The 21,604-nt window shown below is 44.5% G+C and overlaps 1 protein-coding gene and 5 long non-coding RNA genes across 6 annotated transcripts in view; 3 read left to right on the top strand and 3 right to left on the bottom strand.

Annotated features, from left to right (window-relative positions):
* LOC109520083 (uncharacterized) overlaps window positions 1-1,414 on the bottom strand; it is a 2,430-nt gene extending 1,016 nt beyond the window's left edge. Inside the window, exons 1-2 of the long non-coding RNA XR_002169109.1 lie at window positions 1,191-1,414; window positions 1,029-1,073 (exon numbers count right to left, since the gene is read on the bottom strand). This is a non-coding gene — a long non-coding RNA (uncharacterized LOC109520083). The remainder of the gene's footprint in view (window positions 1-1,028; window positions 1,074-1,190) is intronic.
* Window positions 1-7,378, bottom strand: part of LOC109520077 (uncharacterized) — a 9,540-nt gene extending 2,162 nt beyond the window's left edge. The window contains exons 1-2 of the long non-coding RNA XR_002169104.1: window positions 7,301-7,378; window positions 7,168-7,235 (exon numbers count right to left, since the gene is read on the bottom strand). This is a non-coding gene — a long non-coding RNA (uncharacterized LOC109520077). The remainder of the gene's footprint in view (window positions 1-7,167; window positions 7,236-7,300) is intronic.
* LOC109520075 (uncharacterized) lies at window positions 6,091-6,931 on the top strand. The gene is made up of 3 exons (XR_002169102.1): window positions 6,091-6,246; window positions 6,347-6,376; window positions 6,618-6,931. It is a non-coding gene; the product is annotated as an uncharacterized LOC109520075 (long non-coding RNA).
* Window positions 6,948-7,248, top strand: LOC109520084 (uncharacterized). Its single transcript, XR_002169110.1, has 3 exons — window positions 6,948-7,025; window positions 7,094-7,122; window positions 7,201-7,248. It is a non-coding gene; the product is annotated as an uncharacterized LOC109520084 (long non-coding RNA).
* Window positions 7,379-8,689: 1,311 nt separating the features above from the next.
* LOC109520036 (uncharacterized) lies at window positions 8,690-10,687 on the bottom strand. Its single transcript, XR_002169073.1, has 3 exons — window positions 9,947-10,687; window positions 9,807-9,851; window positions 8,690-8,793 (listed from the first exon to the last, which is right to left on the bottom strand). It is a non-coding gene; the product is annotated as an uncharacterized LOC109520036 (long non-coding RNA).
* A 783-nt stretch (window positions 10,688-11,470) lies between these two features.
* nrf1 (nuclear respiratory factor 1) lies at window positions 11,471-20,882 on the top strand. The gene is made up of 12 exons (XM_019877051.1): window positions 11,471-11,555; window positions 11,688-11,864; window positions 13,715-13,826; window positions 13,921-14,065; window positions 14,386-14,500; window positions 14,579-14,705; window positions 14,822-14,962; window positions 16,530-16,688; window positions 17,070-17,381; window positions 17,453-17,610; window positions 18,323-18,444; window positions 20,136-20,882. Exons 3-12 carry the CDS (start codon window positions 13,758-13,760, stop codon window positions 20,294-20,296), a joined length of 1,509 nt encoding a protein of 502 aa, XP_019732610.1. The 5' UTR covers window positions 11,471-11,555; window positions 11,688-11,864; window positions 13,715-13,757; the 3' UTR covers window positions 20,297-20,882.
* Window positions 20,883-21,604: the final 722 nt, after the last annotated feature.

The raw sequence follows: 21,604 nt of genomic DNA, 5'->3' as shown, positions 1-21,604 counted from the left end.
TCATGGGCACATAAGCACATTGTGCAATGAGCTGGCCAGCCACATCAGCAAATGCCTTTGGACACCTTTGGCTTCACAGTGACACTGATGCGGACCAAGTTATTTTTAAAACAACAATCATATTATTTTTTTTTTTTTAAGTCTCTCTTTTTTTAGATAGGTACTTTTAACAGTTTGAGGTAGTCACAATATTTGGAACAACTCAAAATACACGTTCAATATATTTTCAATTACTTTTTTTAGCCTCAGCTGCCATTTTTTAAGAACAAGGGAGATGTGCTACAGAGGAATAAAGGTGAGGAGCCATACAATGAAACTATGGGAAAGAGTAGTTGAAACTGGACCAAGAGCAAAAGTGAGCATTTGTGAGCAGCAGTATGGAGGCAGAGCTGGAGGTAGCAGAGATGAAGATTTTGGAGAAAAAGTCAGAGACCGGACTGAGATGGTTCGGACATGTCCAAAGGAGAGAGGGTGAATATAATGGGAAAAGGATGCACAGTCTCAAAATGCCAGGCAGGAGGCCGAGAGGAAGACCAAAGAGGAGGTTTGTGGATGTAGTGAAAGAGGACATAAAAGGTAGCTGGCTTGAGAGAAGAGGATGCACAAAGCGGGGTTTGATGGAAGCAACGGAATCGCTCTGGCGACCCCTGAAGGGAAAAGACGAAAGGAAAAGAAGAAGACTTAAGTTGCCTCAGGAAAAAAATTAACTAAACACTGTGAGCTAAGTCATGAAACAATGTTTATTTCTACATTTAAATTATTTGAATCACATCACAGTGACGTTTTAAAAGGCATCCAGAACTTAAATCTGCTTTCAACTCACCCTGATTGTATCGAATTATTTATCAAATAAAGCAAATAGAAATATATTTTGAAATGTCTTGAAGGTTTTTTTTTTAATTATAACTTGGGTCACACCAATGTCATTTCAAAGCATAACCAGAAGTGTTTGCTCATGTCGTTGTCCAGCACATTGCGCTCGTGTTAAAGTGGGGAGAAATGTCAAACACACAGGACTGTCTACTCACACACGTCCAAATGAAACGTCCATCTGCTGATCCAAAACTCCGTTCCTGTCGTGCAAAAAACAAAACAAAATAAAACAAAAGCAGTGAGCGACGTTCTTTCACGCAATGTAAAAATATTGTCAACATGAAGGGAAAACCAGCGAAAAGTTGAACGTGTGTTACCTGTGACAAAATGTCCGCAGCTGATTTGGATGGACAGCAGCCAGCGCCGAGACGACGTTCTTTCATTGTGGTCCCCTACGTGCGTGTCAACAATAAACAAGGACATCTTTCGTGTTCGAGTGACACAACTAACTGCTAAGTTCGGTTGTACGTTTCAAGCATGCCAAACAATGTTTAAGCGACCGCGCCAGTCAGTCCACACATTCCCCTGTTTCCGGTTCAGGTGGACCTTTCACTTCCGGGTCTTTTTTGAATATTTTTTTCCCAACCTGCTTAAAAATTAGAGGAGAGAATCATCTGGCAACTTGTGAAAAAAAAGAGACAGCCAGAAAGAACCAAACCAACGCAGACTTTGTTTGACATATGCTGGAGATTTGGGGGAGACAACGTGCAGATGCCACTGGGGGGCTGCCTGCAACCCGGCACGTCTTTGAGTTCATCTCAGAGAGACGCCAGGACCACCGTCTCGACCGTTTTCAGAGCCTGAAATACGGCTTCCTCCACGAAATGTCAGCCTACCGCAATGGTTCTCAAACTTTTTTTCACACCAGGCGCCGGGCTCGTGAAGCCCATCCACCCATGCGAAGACCCCCCGCCCCCAAGCCCCCGAGTTGTTTCTATTCATGCATATGATTACTATTATCACCGTTGATACTTTTGTCTCCTTCACGATGCTGCTATTTGTCATGTTGGAATTTCACACTTTGTACAGGGATATCGTGATCAATAAAGCCCATCGAATCGCGTGACACGCTGCCCTCCGGTAGCAAATTGAAGTAACTGCAACTGCGGTCACTGAATGGCCAACCGTTTTATTTTTTTTTGGTTCATCCAAGTGAACGTTTCGTCGTGGCAGGATATAAAACACGAGTATTTGGGGTAATGGATTCATAGCTGATTTCCGAACTGCACTTCAACTTGGACAATTTATTGAGGAGAAAAGCTGGGATGACTTTGTCGCCCAAACAGTGATGGCATTGGGGCAGTTTGATTTTTTTTTTTTGAACCCGCAATCATCACAAGTGCCCATGGTTGTCTGTTGTTTGCCATTTGTATTTTGTCTTTGTGTGTTTTTTTGCAGTTCAGTCTGCTGTCCTTATTTTTAGCTGTTTGTGTTTCAGTGCACTGCATGTTTGCACTGTGGTTGAGAGAGGAAAGTAATTTCATCCGTGCTGTATGTTGCACATCGATCATATTTGACAATAAAGCTTGACTTGACTTCACTTAATCACATGGGTCACCTCAGTGGTGCTTCATAGAAAAATTAGTTCACTACTCACTTGTCGACGCACTTCTTCCACTTTCATCTTTAGCTCCACTTAATTGCGGAATCCTCGACCACCGGGTCATCACGACCGACTGCCTTGTTTGCTCGTGTGTCAGCCTGTTAAATGCCACAAGGAAAATCGGCGATTTCCCCGGGCTTGTGGACGAATGATGTAAAACTTGGGTGCCCGAACCCACAATCAAGGTTCGATTGCCACTCAGTACGTCGGTCGCAAAAATAAGCGCAGCAGAAAACTGGGATCGATACAAGGGCTCATGATTCGGAGGTAACGTCTTATTCCAGTGCCTTGAAAACCTTTATCGTTTATTTATACTTGTTTCCACATTGCCTGGGTATGGATTGCTAGAATAGGACTTTTTTGGATGCAGGCGTCACCTAAAGGTGGTTTGGTGGTAAAGCAACTGCTTGCAATTCGGATGACTTGGGTTCGAATCTCCGCTTCTTTTCACTCGTTTTCGGCGTCATGACTTTCTTTTAAAATTGGCAAGGTATGCATTGGTTGAATATGACATCTCGTGACGCAGCCGTCACCCTGAGGTGGCTTGATGATAAGGCAGCTGCTTGCAATTCGGATGACCTCGATTCGACTCCCCTTGTGTCTCAGCATCATGTATTTTGCTTGATTGCCCGGGTATGTTTTGGTTGAATATGACATCCCGCGGCATGACTGTCACGTACGAGTGGCTTGGTGGTTAAGAAACTAAATGTCATTCGGATGACCTGGGTTCGAATCCTTTCCTGTATTAGCTCCTTACAGCATCTTATTAAATATTGCCTGAGTATATACTTGTTGAATATGACGTCTCGTGATGGAGCCCTCACCTAAAGATGGCTTGATGGTAAGGCAATTGCTTGCCATTCGGATGACATCGGTTCGAATCCCCATGTGTCTCAGCGTCGTAATTTCTGCTTTTTTTGAATATTGCCTAGGTATGTATTGGTTGAATATGACATTCCGTGATGCAGCAGTCACCCAAGAATGGCTTGATGGTTACGAAACTGCTTGTGACTGGGATGACCTAGGTTCGAATCCTCCCATATTTTAGCACCTTTCAGCATATTACCTGAGTATATATTCGTTGAATATGACATCTCGTGATGCAGCTGTCACCTCGAGATGGCTTGTTGGAAAGACAACTGCTTGCGGTTCTGATGACCGGGGTTCGAATCTCCTCGTGTCTAAGCTACTTTTAGCATCATAGTTCGTTTGAAATATTGCCTGGGTAAGGGCCTATGCAAAACGGAGCGCGGCCATTGGCTAGAAAAGGGGGCGTGGTTATGCAAATATATGCAGATATCTGCGATCTGATTTGTCCGTTGCCCGCTAATATGCAAATTTATGCAAATCTCTCGTTTCTGATTGGGCCGTATAATGAGGTGGGCGTGGTTATGCAAACGAGATGGACGCCATTGGTCGGGGCGTCGCAGTCATGAGCGATTTTCTTCTAAGACTGTTGGTCTCTTGCCCAAGTCGACACAGTCGGCTCATGCACAGACCCACACGAGACAGTGCTTTTGGGTGAAAAACCAAAGTATTCGCCCTCTCCGTTTGAGGAACACTCTGCTTCCCACTCAGAAACACTCCGACTCAAGCTGTCCCATGCGACGTCTGCACATGAACTGACTATGTCGGCTCGGACCAGAGGCCAAAAGTCTTCCCCAGCAGTCCACTTGCCCTGAGAAAACAATCACATGTCGGGAGACGCAATAAAAACAACAAGACTGCACTTCAACTTGGACAATTTATTGAGGAGAAAAAGCTGGGACGACTTTGTCGCCCAAACAGTGATGGCATTGGGGCAGTTTGATCAGCTTGCCTGTGATCTCACTCATGGGCACATAAGCACATTGTGCAATGAGCTGGCCAGCCACATCAGCAAATGCCTTTGGACACCTTTGGCTTCACAGTGACACTGATGCGGACCAAGTTATTTTTAAAACAACAATCATAATTTTTTTTTTTTTAAGTCTCTCTTTTTTTAGATAGGTACTTTTAACAGTTTGAGGTCGTCACAATATTTTGAACAACTCAAAATACACGTTCAATATATTTTCAATTACTTTTTTTAGCCTCAGCTGCCATTTTTTAAGAACAAGGGAGATGTGCTACAGAGGAATAAAGGTGAGGAGCCATACAATGAAACTATGGGAAAGAGTAGTTGAAACTGGACCGTCAGCCTGTTAAATGCCACAAGGAAAATCGGCGATTTCCCCGGGCTTGTGGACGAATGATGTAAAACTTGGGTGCCCGAACCCACAATCAAGGTTCGATTGCCACTCAGTACGTCGGTCGCAAAAATAAGCGCAGCAGAAAACTGGGATCGATACAAGGGCTCATGATTCGGAGGTAACGTCTTATTCCAGTGCCTTGAAAACCTTTATCGTTTATTTATACTTGTTTCCACATTGCCTGGGTATGGATTGCTAGAATAGGACTTTTTTGGATGCAGGCGTCACCTAAAGGTGGTTTGGTGGTAAAGCAACTGCTTGCAATTCGGATGACTTGGGTTCGAATCTCCGCTTCTTTTCACTCGTTTTCGGCGTCATGACTTTTTTAAAATTGGCAAGGTATGCATTGGTTGAATATGACATCTCGTGACGCAGCCGTCACCCTGAGGTGGCTTGATGATAAGGCAGCTGCTTGCAATTCGGATGACCTCGATTCGACTCCCCTTGTGTCTCAGCATCATATATTTTGCTTGATTACCCGGGTATGTTTTGGTTGAATATGACATCCCGCGGCATGACTGTCACGTACGAGTGGCTTGGTGGTTAAGAAACTAAATGTCATTCGGATGACCTGGGTTCGAATCCTTTCCTATATTAGCTCCTTACAGCATCTTTTTAAATATTGCCTGAGTATATACTTGTTGAATATGACGTCTCGTGATGGTGCCCTCACCTAAAGATGGCTTGATGGTAAGGCAATTGCTTGCCATTCGGATGACATCGGTTCGAATCCCCATGTGTCTCAGCGTCGTAATTTCTGCTTTTTTTGAATATTGCCTAGGTATGTATTGGTTGAATATGACATTCCGTGATGCAGCAGTCACCCAAGAATGGCTTGATGGTTACGAAACTGCTTGTGACTGGGATGACCTGGGTTCGAATCCTCCCATATTTTAGCACCTTTCAGCATATTACCTGAGTATATATTCGTTGAATATGACATCTCGTGATGCAGCTGTCACCTCGAGATGGCTTGTTGGAAAGACAACTGCTTGCGGTTCTGATGACCGGGGTTCGAATCTCCTCGTGTCTAAGCTACTTTTAGCATCATAGTTCGTTTGAAATATTGCCTGGGTAAATATTCCTTGAATATGACATCTCGTGATGCAGTTGGCACCTCGAGATGGCTTGTTGGAAAGACAACTGCTTGCGGTTCTGATGACCGGGGTTCGAATCTCCTCGTGTCTAAGCTACTTTTAGCATCATAGTTCGTTTGAAATATTGCCTGGGTAAATATTCCTTGAATATGACATCTCGTGATGCAGTTGGCACCTCGAGATGGCTTGATGGTAAAGCAATTGCTTGCGGTTCTGACGACCGGGGTTCGAATCTCCTTGTGTCTACATTCCTTTCGGCATCATTACTTTTTTTTTTATTTGTTTTTATAAATAAAGTTTTGTTTTAAAAAAACGGATGACGTCATCAACCTGAGCCTATTTAAGGTGCGACTAATTGCCGGAACGTTCTCTCTCCACTTGGCTGCCAGACTCCGGTCGGTCGACACCGTCCGATTGCTGCTCTCCACGCATTTTGACGAAGGTCAGTATTTAAGGTGATTTTGACACACATTTTCAACAATGTTAAACGTGCCCTGAAGCAATGATTATCATTGCGGTCCTGTTTCAAACTTTCTTTGCAGCATTTGAAGAGAAGCTCAGCTTGGCAGAAGGTAAGTTTCCAACTTATTTTGTCATTCCTAAACAAACGTCATGGCCATCTGTGTAAATGATTTTCAACAATGTTAAACGTGCCCTGAAGCAATGATTATCATTGCGGTCCTGGTTCAAACTTTCTTTGCAGCATTTGAAGAGAAGCTCAACTTGGCAGAAGGTAAGTTTCCAACTTATTTTGTCATTCCTAAACAAACATAATGACCATCTGTGTTAATGATTTGTCATTTCTTCCTACAGGTGTGCAGTTCGAATCAAAATGGCTGACTCTGCGTATCCTTTCAACGTGGCTTCTTCAAACATTTTGTTGCAATGACCCAATTTCAACACATTTAACTTTGTTACCTTGTCTTGCAGGTCATCGAGGAGGTGTCCGGTTCTTGTCACAAGTAAGGAAAAAAAAAACTCAAAAAAATTCAAATTCAACTTGTCCCCTTTTTTTCTCCCCCCAGCACACAGATCACGGGTGAGGTGAGAACATGTATTTTGTCCAAAATGTCATTTGTGAAAACTGATCTGTTCACGAAACGCTATTAACTTTGAGTGTTGTGGTGTCTTACCAAGTCTGGGCCTCTGTTGCAGTTTTCCGAGGGCGCAATCACCGCAGCTGGTTGAACAAGATGGCGGCGTTCGAGAAGGGCAATTTGGGTTGGTGGACACTGCAAAACAAAATGGCTGACTAACACTTTGCGATGCCTTTTTTTTTTTCTTTGCAGGTGGGGAAAAGAAGGCATTAAATTGCGAGGTAAGATGCAAATGAGCTCAGAAAATGAGATTGACGAGTGCTCACCTGTTTGCAATTTTCTTTTGACTTTGTGTGCAGGGCGGCTTCCAGTCCAATTGACGTGGTGGACAATCCTGCCCCACCACCACCCAAAAAAGAAATTAAACCACAGTATGCACTTAACCTTCCACGTGCTCACGTTGGTTTTCCCTTCTGCTCTTGTCCACTAGGTGGCGCCAAAGCATCACATATCCTGTGACCTTGTCCAGCAACCACTTTTTCCATAAAGGCTGTCAAATGGTTTGGAAGAATTTTTGCAAGTTATTGACAAATACTTGGACAAGTGCTCCGCCTTTTTTTCTTTGCAGGTGGGGAAAAGAAGATAATTAAATTCCGACGTCAGCTGCAAACGAGCACTCACCTGTTTTCAAATTTGACTTTGTGTGCAGGGCAGCTTCCAGTCCAATCGGCATGGTGGTGGACAACCTTGGCTGTGGAAAAAAATGGAGCTGCTGGGGGAGAGTGTCAGCCCTTTGCGTTGAAAGGTGTTTTCTTTTGAATGCTCTCAGCTTCGCAAACATGATTTTTTTTTTTTTTTCAAGGTCCTGAACATGATCATCTTCCAGCCGTCCCCTTTGCCGATCGTCTTCCTCACTGTGTTACCATCTTGCGCCATTTGCTGCACAAGGAGAGGTAACTTTTTGTCTTGCAGGCATCCAGGCTGTCCTCGTTGGCCGACCACTTCTCGAAGACTCGTCGATGTCATCCTGCTTGTGACTTAAATGTTTGCCACTTGAACTTTGCAAAATGAAATAAAGCTTGTTACAAATGCAACACTTGTTTGAACTCTTCTCCTCATTCTAAAAACATTTATTTTCATTTTAAAAATCAAAAATTTTTTTGAGAATTTTTTTTCTGGATTTTTTTTTCCCCCAGGATTTTTTTTCCGTGGGGAAATTTCAATGAAAGGGGGCGTGGTCATAACAGACAAACGCTCACTGATTTGCTGGTGGCTCCCAGAAGTGGGCGGGGTCGGTATGTTGATTGGTCTCACGCGAGAATGGGCGTACCTATGCAAAACGGAGCGCGACCATTGGCTGGAGAAGGGGGCGTGGTTATGCAAATATATGCAGATCTCTGCGATCTGATTGGTCCGTTGCCGCCAATATGCAAATTTATGCAAATCTCTTGTCTCCGATTGGTCCGTATAATGAGGTGGGCGTGGTTATGCAAACGAGATGGACGCCATTGGTCGGCTCCGGCATGTGGGCGGGGCGTCGCAGTCATGAGCGATTTTCTTCTAAGACTGTTGGTCTCTTGCCCAAGTCGACACAGTCGGCTCATGCACAGACCCACACGAGACAGCTCGTCGGAGTGCTTTTGGGTGAAAAGCCAAAGTATTTGCCCTCTCCGTTTGAGGAACACTCTGCTTCCCACTCAGAAACACTCCGACTCAAGCTGTCCCATGCGACGTCTGCACATGAACTGACTAAGTCGGCTCGGACCAGAGGCCAAAAGTCTTCCCCAGCAGTCCACTTGCCCTGAGAAAACAATCACATGTCGGGAGACGCAATAAAAACAACAAGACTGCACTTCAACTTGGACAATTTATTGAGGAGAAAAGCTGGGATGACTTTGTCGCCCAAACAGTGATGGCATTGGGGCAGTTTGATCAGCTTGCCTGTGATCTCACTCATGGGCACATAAGCACATTGTGCAATGAGCTGGCCAGCCACATCAGCAAATGCCTTTGGACACCTTTGGCTTCACAGTGACACTGATGCGGACCAAGTTATTTTTAAAACAACAATCATTAATTTTTTTTTTTTAAGTCTCTCTTTTTTTAGATAGGTACTTTTAACAGTTTGAGGTCGTCACAATATTTTGAACAACTCAAAATACACGTTCAATATATTTTCAATTACTTTTTTTAGCCTCAGCTGCCATTTTTTAAGAACAAGGGAGATGTGCTACAGAGGAATAAAGGTGAGGAACCATACAATGAAACTATGGGAAAGAGTAGTTGAAACTGGACCAAGAGCAAAAGTGAGCATTTGTGAGCAGCAGTATGGAGGCAGAGCTGGAGGTAGCAGAGATGAAGATTTTGGAGAAAAAGTCAGAGAGACCGGACTGAGATGGTTCGGACATGTCCAAAGGAGAGAGGGTGAATATAATGGGAAAAGGATGCACAGTCTCAAAATGCCAGGCAGGAGGCCGAGAGGAAGACCAAAGAGGAGGTTTGTGGATGTAGTGAAAGAGGACATAAAAGGTAGCTGGCGTGAGAGAAGAGGATGCACAAAGCGGGGTTTGATGGAAGCAACGGAATCGCTCTGGCGACCCCTGAAGGGAAAAGACGAAAGGAAAAGAAGAAGACTTAAGTTGCCTCAGGAAAAAAATTAACTAAACACTGTGAGCTAAGTCATGAAACAATGTTTATTTCTACATTTAAATGATTTGAATCACATCAGTGACATTTTAAGAGGCATCCAGAACTTAAATGTGCTTTCAACTCACCCTGATTTGGATCAAGTTATTTGTCAAATAGAAATGTATTATTAAATATCTTTCAGGTTTTTTTAATAACTTGGGTCACACCAATGTCATTTCAAAGCATAACCAGAAGTGTTTGCTCATGTCGTTGTCCAGCACATTGCGCTCGTGTTAAAGTGGGGAGAAATGTCAAACACACAGGACTGTCTACTCACACACGTCCAAATGAAACTTCCATCTGCTGATCCAAAACTCCGTTCCTGTCATGCAAAAAAATAAAACAAAAGCAGTGAGCCATGTTCTTTCGCGCACATGGAATGCAGGGAAAACCTGCGAAAAGTTGAACGTGTGTTACCTGTGACAAAATGTCCGCAGCTGATTTGGATGGACAGCAGCCAGCGCCGAGACGACGTTCTTTCATTGTGGTCCCCTACGTGCGTGTCAACAATGAACAAGGACACATTTCGTGCTCGAGCGAATTAACTAACTGCGAACTCATGCTTTTCAAACACACCAGACAACGTTTAAGCAATCGCGCCAGTGAGCCCAAGCATTCCCTCGTTTCCGGTTCAGGTGGAGCTTTCACTTCTGGGTATTTTTGGTCCAATTTATTTCCAACATGCTTAAAAATAAGAGGAGACAATAAAACGGCAACTCGTGAAAAACTAAAGCACAATTATACAGTTTTCAAAAAAAGAAATAACGAACAAAGCAACACATAGAAATAATCAAGACAACATCGCCTTTTTTTCTCCCAGCTTTGTCTTCAATTTCCATACATTCTCGAATCAGCAACATCGAACATTCTTCGGAAGACATTAATTTTGAAACTGCAGAAACAGAAATCTTACATTTACAAAATTCCCGTCAAGTGCATAAAAATACCAAAACAACGGCGTTGATTTGTTTAGCTGTCGCTGAAAAATGACGTTTTGTAATCGATCTCGCTGTTTGTCGTCGCTCGAGTAATGACCAAGCAGAGGGGGCGCGGTTTCATTCATTTTAAAATGATGCCTTTCCGGACTATCGGAATTATTCCAGACAAGAGTACTTGGTGCCCTCTAGCGATCCATTGGGTTAATGTTCAGTTTTTTTTTAAACAGGAATATCAAAATTAACAAATATGTTCTTTATTATTTATTCATATTATGTAATACAACGTTCTTGAAAAATCTGTTTAAAATGCAATTATTATTTTTTATTATATATCTAATTATATCATTGGTTTTTAAAGAGGTTATTTGATCTCGCTGTTTGTCGTCGCTCGAGTAATGACCAAAAAGAGGGGGCGCGGTCTCATTCATTTTAAAATGATGCCTTTCCGGACTATCGGAATTATTCCAGACAAGAGTACTTGGTGCCCTCTAGCGATCCATTGGGTTAATGTTCAGTTTTTTTTTAAACAGGAATATCAAAATTAACAAATATGTTCTTTATTATTTATTCATATTATGTAATACAACGTTCTTGAAAAATCTGTTTAAAATGCAATTATTATTTTTTATTATATATCTAATTATATCATTGGTTTTTAAAGAGGTTATTTTAAATCACTTTTTGAAATGGTTGAAAAAATACGTATTTTTCTTAGAATGAAATAAATTTCATAATAACATTTGGGTGAGGATGCATGGTTTTGAATACGTTATTTCCTTTCAAAATAATAAACACAACGGTGGCAAACCTCGGACGGTAAAAAAAACAAACTCGTGCTCTCTGAATCTACTTGGACACATGCCAAGTGATGTAACCTCCAATTTAAATTGGTTTGTGAACTTGTGAACAAATACAATGGTGACACGTAACGGTCAACTTCGTGACTAACACATGTGTACATGAAATGCCTCCAACAAATGAGAATGAATTCATTTTAACTCCCCCACCCTAGAAAAATGACATGACCTCTGTCCGTTTCAAAAATCGCATTGAGCTCAAGTGGAGGAAAAACAGTTTGCCCACCGCAGGTATCAAACCAGATTTCAAAATATATAAAATGAAGGATAAAGTATCATTTTGTAGCTGCAGATGATTAAAAACATTAAGTAATGTAATATTTTCTATGTGTTTGCATTCTGTTTTTCGTGTGTGATCTGCAGCGCGGGTGGGGGCAGCACTTGAACGTCTCACCAGTGCCGCTCACACACAAAGTGGCTACTACTGTTGCTGTTGTGAGGGAGTGTGTGCGTGTGTGTGTTTGTGTGTGTGTCGTCCATTGTTGCTCGGCTCCATCCCAGCTGTACGGCGCAGGCCCGAAGTAGCGCAGCCGCTCTGAGGTTCGTACCCTACCGCGCAATCTCCGTCTATTTCAGCCCCGGCGCAGCCGCAACGCGAACCCGGCAGCGTTGGGGGGGCAAGCGATGCTCTAGTCAAGATGTTGGCAGCCGCCGTGACCGTGAAAGCTGCACCGATCGTTTTTTTTTACCCAGTCACTGTTTTATCGTTGCAAGGGAGAAAAAGCTCAAAGACGAGAAGAGCTGTTGATAGGCGGCAGGCAGGCCGCTGTTAGCTTGTAGCTGCCGTTTAATGGCAATATTATCGCGCGGGATGGATGCTAAGTTCGCTTTTGGTGCCGCTGCGGCCTTTCGTTGCTTTCCCACCGAGCACCCGCGCGGTCGTGCTTCTGGAATAACAACGTTATTACGACGCGGGGCGTATGCATCCTATTTACATCGATATGCAAAAGTGTGCAACGCCAACTGATTCGCACGCTAGCCGGGTCGCTAAACGTTAGACAGGGCTAGCGTGGTTAGCTTAGCATCACCGAGGAGTGATCAGTTAACCGGCAAGTCTTGAAAGACGTTACGGACTTTTGGTTACATTCAGTGCACTTATCCCGTTTGAGGAAGCAAACGTTAGCGTGCTTCCCCAAAAAATTGTTTTGCCGGTTAATTTAGCTTGCTTGGCTTTCATAATGCACGACCAAAACATAAGTTCCACCCAATGATAAGCAATACAGGAGGTGGAACGCTAAGAAGTGTTATGACAAGCTACTCAGTGTGTTGATGGTTGTATTAGAATTGCACCGAATTAAACCTTGTGTTTTTAAGGATCTTATTTATGTCCACAGGAAGGGAAATATTCTAAATTTCATGATGTAATGATGCCCCCCCCCCACTCCTTGTAAGGAATATGTTCATAATAATAAATGCAAGTGTTCACAACGAGTCCATGCTCTTTGAGGTGTGTCACAAAAGTTCCACAACTGGTGCCAGGCGTCTGGCAGAAAGAATCATCACATCTTCAAAAACCATCAGAAGTGGAGTGGCATTTCTTGTCATTGTACTTCAAGGCGCAACCAAACTGAATAGCAGCTCCAAAATGTGGAAATATCAAAACACATAAATTCCAATATAAAAAGAAATTGAAAATATTAGAATGAGGAGAGTTTATTTTTGTTTTGTTGGTGTTTTTTTTTAACCCAAACTGACCAAATTTGCCCAACAAGTTTTCCAGTTTGCCGCCCAAGAGTGATATTTTTCCCCACACGTATTTGTAAAGCGTTCCCCAAAACGCACATGCAAATCTGTTTTACAATATAGCAACCACATCTGTAAAACGTATTATTTTGTATTTTTTTCCATTTAACTCTTTATGCACCCTGTAAGCTGTCCACTGTAGTGACCGCTGTCTCTGAAAAAGGTTAACGTGCTCCATAAGTCCACGTCAAAATAGCATTTGCAGTTGGTTATTTTTATTTTCACACAATGACATCTCAGAAAATGTGAAAAGTATTATCAGAGCAGAAACAAACTGATGTCACCGGTACCAGGTAGACGTCGATGCTAAATCTCAAAACGGGTTGCTCCAAACGTTTATTTTGAGACATGTTAGAGTATGAAATGAACTTTACCTTTCCGTTGTCGAAGAGCGATCGGTGGGCCTCTTGTAAATATGATATCAGATTGGAAGTGTTGAATCCAATTTCAGCCTCTCAACCGTGTTGTGCATAATCTTCCTTGAGCACAGCAAAAAAAAAAAAAAAAGTATCTTGAGTACCAAAGTGAAGCCATACCTTGAAACCGCTAACCAGCCCTTGCCTACTTCTGCAGATGAAGTTGAATAAAGTAGATGTGAGTTATTGGTTCATCGACTTGTCTTTTTTTTTTTTTTTGTCCATCTTCAGCCATTGGACCCTGGATCCACCTGTGTAGACGAAGGCGTCAATCATGGATGATCACGGCGTTCACCAGACCGAACACATGACCACCATCGAAGCCAGCGCCGTCACTCAGCAGGTTTTACCCTGAAAAAAAAAAGAGAAAAAAGAGAGCGAAGTCAATCAGACCTCAAGTGAAATGGGTTCAATATCGCGAGTCGGATGTATTACAGGTGCACGTGACCACCTTCGCCGACACGTCCATGATGAGCGCAGACGAAGACTCCACCTCCTCGCCGGACGATGATCCCTACGACGACACGGACATCCTTAACTCGGCCGGCAATGACGAGGTCACCGCCCATCTGGCCGCCGCAGGTTGTGCTCAGGATTTGCTTCAGAATTCAAATGTTGAAAATGTCATGTAATTGGTCTCGAAATTTTTATCCGCCGCCCCCACAAAAAAAACAACAACAAAAACACTGTAAGACTGACTAAAATAAAATTCTCATTCAAAGTTTGAAGATCACCAGAAATTGATGTAATGTTTGAAAATGGCCACCAGGTCGCGTCACTGCCTTATTTTCTATTTCGATCCATTTAAATGTCAACTACTTTCTGTATTCCAGAATGGCTGCTTCAGGAAAACTTCCAAACTGTATTTGCACTTACATTCTTGTCCGCCGTTTCCCCCCCAGGTCCCGTCGGCATGGCAGCAGCTGCCGCCGTGGCGACGGGAAAGAAAAGGAAGAGGCCCCACATCTTTGAATCCAACCCGTCCATACGCAAAAGGCAGCAGACGCGTCTCCTCAGGTGAGCTGCAAACACCTGGCAGCGAACTCAATTCAGTGGTGTGAGCGTTCGGGAAGTAAGTGGGTGGTTTGCTAACAGGAAACTGAGGGCCACCCTGGACGAGTACACCACCCGCGTGGGCCAGCAGGCCATCGTGCTGTGCATGTCCCCCAACAAACCGAACCCAGTCTTCAAAGTCTTTGGCGCTGCTCCGCTGGAGAATGTGGTGAGTGCGCCTCGTCTCACTCGGGTCAAAAATAACTCAATCATAACTCATAATTACGTTATTTTTTGTGTTCACCTCACGTGATCTTAAGGTCTGTTTTGTTGTGTGTCGCCCAGGTGAGGAAGTACAAAGGCATGATGCTGGAGGACCTGGAGAACGCCCTGGCCGAGCACGCCCCCGCCGGAGGGGAGCTGGCGTCGGAGCTGCCTCCCCTCACCATCGACGGCATCCCCGTCTCTGTGGACAAGATGACCCAAGTGAGGCTCCACTTTTGCTCGCATATGGCTGGTCATGTCACATGAATAGAAGTCATGAACATTAAAAAAAAAAAAGAAGAAGAAGAAGAAGAGGGAGGAAGGATTTAATTAGAGTTTGGACCGCCACTGGCATATCTCTGATATAAGGGATGAATTGGAGCCAGTCACAAGAAGGAGTCATGCTATAGACAAACCTCTGGATTTCCTGAAATCAAGTCGTCATGCTATATTCACTGTAAAAATTCAGCCCGAGCCTGCAGAGGGCGCCCTTCGGCAACATCACAGTCCAACAAAAACAATTTTGTCCTGTTAAGACAGCCAGCCCTTTTCTAAAAGTATCATCATTTGTAGTTGTTAAACACCTTAATGAGCACAGGGTAGGTTCAGTGAGGTTCAAATTTGCCGGCTGCGTGAATTCCCCCACCCTCCCACGGGAGACCGTCTTGTTTACGCGCCACTCCCAGGGCTGCTGATGTTTCCTCTGCCCCGTTGCCAGTGCGGCACACACCCCCTCCGGGACCATCGGCGGGTGCGTTGCGCGGGCAGGTGTGTTTGTCTGGCGGAAGGATGAGATTAGCAGCAGTAACCCGTTGCCTCACTCGCCTTTTAAAGGGGGTTGTTTTCGTGCCGCAAGCTGGTTTTGATGTGTGGCACGTTTGCCCCAAGTGAGCATGAGCCTGTAATTAAACCCCCAGCCAGGTTTGCAAAGCTCACCCGGCAACATTTTAGAAGGTGCCACTGAACACACTTGCCAGTATCACGACAGCAGCAAAAGGGAAGAAAATATGCAGTTGATTCACGGCGCACGAGGGGGATTTAATCTGCACATGACCAAATTTAGCCAGTGATGTCAAGGCAGGCAGACGCAGCGATATAATCCCCCCTGCGGCGATGCTCCCATATTACCAGGACGCCGAGGATGTTGGCACTAAAGCGCACCCCCCGAGCCTGCCAAGCCAGGGAAGTGATGACGTGACGACGCACGGCTTAGCGCAGCCAACAAGCGCATTCGTAGGCTCAACAATGCAATCTGTACATGAAGGATGACATTCAGTAAGACGTCCTTTATGAAGATTGCCATCTGTCTGAATTTGGCCTGGAAGCTTCTTGCGCTTGTTGTCAAATGAACACAAAATAAAGAGAATTTCACGTTGGATATTTGAAGCTAGCATGATTCGCATCAATGTCACCAAGGGAATTATAGTTGACAAGAACTAACAAAATAACAAAAACTAACCCAAAACAACAAAAACGAATTCAAATTGAGAACGATGACTTCCAAGTGAGTCATAAATGAATGAAAGTTGACTTTTCAACACGTTACAAGCCTGAAACGGCGTTCGAATCTAGTCGTCACCAAATTCTGGCCGACACGTCAGCCTGGTGCCATGTTCATAGATTAGTCTGTGACTCGTCCCCCTTTTAGAAAGCGCGTTGCTATTTGCGGGCCGTAACCTCCCCGGCATGTTTCTGATCAATACTCGTATCACTTTTTTTTTTTTTACTTTGCTCTTCAAGGGCGCGTCCGTGTCATGCTCACCCGTCTCCTTCTTCTCCTTTGCCGCAGGCCCAGCTGCGCGCCTTCATCCCGGAGATGCTGAAGTACTCAACGGGCCGAGGTAAGCCCGGCTGGGGCAAGGAGAGCTGCAAGCCCGTTTGGTGGCCCGAAGACATCCCTTGGGCCAACGTGCGTAGCGACGTGCGATCTGAGGACCAGAAACAGAGGGTGAGAGGATGCGGAGGCGGGGTGCGCGCTAGATGAATTTCCCCCATTTCTGTGATCACAATTTTTTTTTTTTGCAGTCAATAATAAACAGTACCAACACTTTTATATATAACATGAAAGAACAACCAGAAAATAAATGAGTTATCAAGTAAAATCACAATATATTCCAATCATAGCAATTAAAATTAAAAATAGGTGTTCCTGCTGTTTGCACATTCGCCTCTTGGGGGCAGTGTGGTGCCATGCATGCATGGAGTACACACAAATATAAAAAGACTCGAAGAACAAAGTTGTGATTGAGCCTTAAATATAAGCATATAGTCAGTAGGGCTTTAGCTAATGATCGAGTCTAACGACTCCTGGTTGATGCACCCCCTCAAGGTGTCCTGGACGCAAGCGCTGAGGACCATCGTTAAAAACTGCTATAAGCAGCACGGCCGCGAGGATCTGCTTTACGCCTTTGAGGAGCAGCAGATCACCACCACGACCGCGCAGCACCACCTGGCCACCGCCCAGAGCATCGCCCACCTGGTGCCCTCGCAGACAGTGGTGCAGACCATCAATAACCCCGACGGCACCGTGTCGCTCATCCAGGTCGGGACGGGACACACCGTGGCCACTCTGGCCGACGCCTCGGAACTCCCCGGCGTGACAGTGGCGCAAGTCAACTACTCGACGGTGGCGGACGGCGAGGTAAGCGAAACCACGCCGGAATCGATCGGACATGGAAAAAAAAACTCATTCTGATGGAACGGACTGCCTAGGTGGACCAAAACTGGGCCACCCTCCAGAGCGGCGAGATGACAATCCAAACCACGCAGGCGTCTGAGGCCACGCAGGCGGTGGCGTCGCTGGCGGAAGCCGCCGTCGCCGCCAGTCACGAGATGCAGCCGGGAGCCACCGTCACCATGGCGATCAACAGGTCAGGAAAGCGGCCGTTTTGGAGGTCGAGATGAAGGGCATTTCCGCTCACTTCGATGGGGAACGATGATTTGAGCGCCTACATTCGGGACAAAGGAAATTCAGTCACATAAAAATAAAATGTCCTCGGCTTCTTAAATTATTTTGGAGGATTTGTGATTTTTTTTTAGGGGGGGGTGGAGTGGGTCGCTAAGCGAATATGCTAGCATGTCAGCAGGTTTCCCAGCGTCAAGGTGACTGTGTCACAAATGGCTCAGTCCCATTGGGGCTCGTTACCTGCACCCACCTGAGTCCTCCCACTCCCACCATCACACCTCTACCTGCTGTAGTCTGCAGAACATTTTGTTTTCCCTACTTTTTTTTTTTTCCAGTTTACAAAGGGTCTTCATCAGTTCATATCCAGAGCCGTCTCGTGCTAATTCGGCCTGGTTGTGATCTGGTTAATAAAATGGCTTTGTTAGACGCCGCAGCACCTGCCACCTTCAGAGAGCTGTGACAGATTCTCTCTAAGTCCAGACTGGAAAAGCCTCTTAGACTCCTGCTCCCCCCCGCCACACACACACATATTTCCCAAATAACCCCCCACCAGACAAAATTTACCTCCAATTCTGCACACGTAAGCCTTACATGTGCTGATACCACAATGACTGATTCAATTCCTACAGCATTTTTTGGGGGGTGTTTTTAACACTGTGGCGTATCGTCTTTTGTAGCGAGGCGGCGGCCCACGCCGTGGCAACGCTAGCGGAGGCCACGCTCCAAGGCGGGGGGCAGATAGTCCTCGCCGAGACGGCGGCCGCTGTTGGGGCGCTAGCAGGGGTGCAGGACGCAACAGGTATTCTTTTTCATCTTCACTATGTCATCGTTCCTCGATCGTTTTGCTCACGGATGGGACAACAGGCCTTCCCACCAGTAGGTGGCACTAATTTAAAAAAAAAAAAAAAAAACATGGAGATGGAAGATATGTCCAAGACCAAACCTTTCGCCATACCCACACTGTTTACACATTTTAGCTTAATGCTAACATATCATGCGAAACCACATCGACAGGGCTAAAGAAATTAGCATATATTCCAGTGATTTTAAAACACAAATGGAGCAGCAATGCATACAAGAGACGAGAATACTAAGAGACACTAAGGGGGGCGCTGGACACGATAGCGTTATCTCATGGTGACACAATAATTTATTCAATGTTCAGCCTTGCTCTTACGCTGCAGCCAATTAGCGTGGCAGAGTTTTAAGCTTCCCTCCGCTGGCTCCTCCGAGGCTAATCTACTCCGTGCTGATGTGACAGATGGCGCATGTTGGGCACACAACTTGTTGCGTCACTCCCGTCTTTCTTTTAATGCTGTGCAATTTGTCATCACTGTAAAATGGTCGCTATTTGTGATCATCAATCACATTCAACATATTTAACAACAGAATTCCGAATTCAACTTACGGGCTCTTGAAGTAATAATTTTTATATTTCAATGGCCAATCAATCCATCAATAGCACAAATGAGCTTTCAAAGCCTAAGTCAGTCAATCAAAGCTGTCACTGGTTCCCTCGAGGGCCTCCCCCACCCTGTCCCCTCCTGGAGAGCTTTGATCCACTCCAGTACGAATCCACGTCTTATCTCGAGGACCAGCTGTCAATCCGCGCTTATGCGTCAACTTTCGCGTTCGTTCTGAAGCGCCCGTGCGCGCACACAATGACATCGTCTGTGACTTCCCGTCTGATTTGACCAAAGATGCCCGCGAGGAAACATCACGTCCGTTTCAAAGTGACCGCTTGCTAAACGGAGCTGCGACGGCCAGTCCTTCTGCCCGCTATTGACCTTAGCGAGCTAATCACTCGAGTGGAGGGCGCCGTTTTGAAGTGCGCCGCCCTGCTGATTGGCTCACGCACACATGCGCGCGGCCCTTTTTAACGTCTTAGCGACGACGTCGAGGAGTGGCTACTCGACGCGGACCCGCCATCGAGGGGCGGGGGGGGCCCCAATAATATTAGCCCTCCTCCACTCTGTCACCAATCACTAGCAAGTGGGTTTAGCCAGAGTGGGTCCGACAATTAGCCCTCGGGATTTGAGCTTTGTAATTTTAAAAACAATTACGGCTGCATGTGGACGGCGGTGTGCTTTGGGTTGGTGACACGGACAGATTGGAGGGCGGAGCGGGAGGCCCACGTGACAGCGGCGGTAATCCCTGCAGACACTCACAGCTGTGTTGGGAGGAGAGCGCCGTGGATGTTCAATTGCGCCATTGTTCTGACACGGACGATCTGAAAGACTACATCAGCACTTGAGTGAGCCAAGGCGTAGAGACACAGGAAAAATTTGGCTTTGGAATGAACCTAAGAATGCACTATAGTGGATTTAAAGCGAATATTTTTCACAGCTCAAACACGTACTTTCAGAAAGATGCTACAGGAGTGTAGTTATTCCGCTTGTCTGAACAAAGAGAAATGGCTGGCGTTTCTGGACTACATAAGCACATATGGCAGCATTGATAATCAATTCTGGAATGTTCACCTGCTTCCAGGTCTGGTCCAGATCCCAGTCAGCATGTATCAGACGGTGGTGACGAGTCTGGCGCAAGGCAACAGGCCCGTGCAGGTGGCCATGGCGCCGGTAGCCACACGCATCGACAGCACGATGACGCTGGACGGCCAGGCGGTGGAGGTGGTAACACTGGAGCAATGATCCACCCGGAAGAGCGAATTCCAGCCGACAGTTCCCAATTCTGTACAAATCTGTTTTTAAGTTCAGGGGGAAAGTACACGTGACGCGTCCTATGTTTACTTTGTACAATGATTTTTGTTTTGCTTAGGTATTTATTTGCTCTTTAAAAAACATCCTTGAAAATGAACTAAAAACGCCTCACCGGTACCTGCACTCCTTTCTGTGTACTCCACTTGACAATAAAATATTACTTTGGATCACATCACTGTACTCAGGAAGTACATCCGTTTTTTTTTTTGTTTGTTTTTTTTTTTTTGTTACTGGTAGTTTGTTTCTTCATATTGGAAGGCTGTAATGCTTTCTCCTAAGCAGACGTTTTAGTGTACAAAATCACGGAACTTTTTTTTTTTAAACAGCTGTGCCATCTTCTATGTTCCTTATTGTATATTTCTTTTGCGTCTTTTCAACATTTTGACTCTATCCGTATGTAAATTGGCTTTGTCAGGATAGACGGTGTAGTATGTTGTACAGACTGCGTCATGACCCTTCACAGAGGGATTTGTGATTGAGGACAAGAATAATAAAAGTTACTTGACTTTTAACATTTTCCATTTGTTGAACTTTGTATTGTGTACTACTACAAAATAACGAATTAAACAATTAAACGTATAAATATAAACATCCCTTGCATGCCATAAAAAGATGGTTTTATCTATATTATCTGCGGCTTGCGTAGAAACCCGGCTCAACATTTATGTTAATTGTGACAACTTAATTTGCATAGACACAATGATGAAATGTAACATGTTTTATTAACCTAATTTTCATTTCTTTAAATCCATATTCATGTTTTGAAAATCATTCCTGATTAATGAATCCCATTTTGTGTGTAAAAAGAGCTCAAAGTTAACCCTAATGCAGATAGCGACAACATCAAGCTAGCTAAAAGCTAATTAGCGCCGACGCAAATATTGATTTGACGTAACATCTTTTTACATCTAAATTTCATTTGTTGAATTCAGATACATGTTCAATATCGTATTTAGAAAGAACTGGCTTACATAGGCACCGAGTGTGGGTAAAAAAAAAAAAAAAAAAAGGCTCAGCATGAACGCCAATGTGCGCCAGTGATGCGATAGGATGAAAGAGCGAAATTGAAATTCACAAATACCAACAGCAGTGGGCGCCAATTGTGTCGTTTTATTTTAATCCTACATAACGCTATTGTGGTTTGTACTGCAAGTTTTTTTTCCTTTTTTGTAAAAAAATAATAATAATAAAATAATAAAAATATATTTAAAAAAAAATAATTGCATCTACCATCATCAG

The sequence above is a fragment of the Hippocampus comes genome, unplaced genomic scaffold, assembly GCF_001891065.2.
Source record: "Hippocampus comes isolate QL1 unplaced genomic scaffold, H_comes_QL1_v1.1 scaffold127, whole genome shotgun sequence".
Classification (NCBI taxonomy): Eukaryota; Metazoa; Chordata; class Actinopteri; order Syngnathiformes; family Syngnathidae; genus Hippocampus; species Hippocampus comes.
The sequence above is the reverse complement of the archived record's forward strand: the minus strand, read 5'-3'. Positions and strand labels throughout refer to the sequence as shown.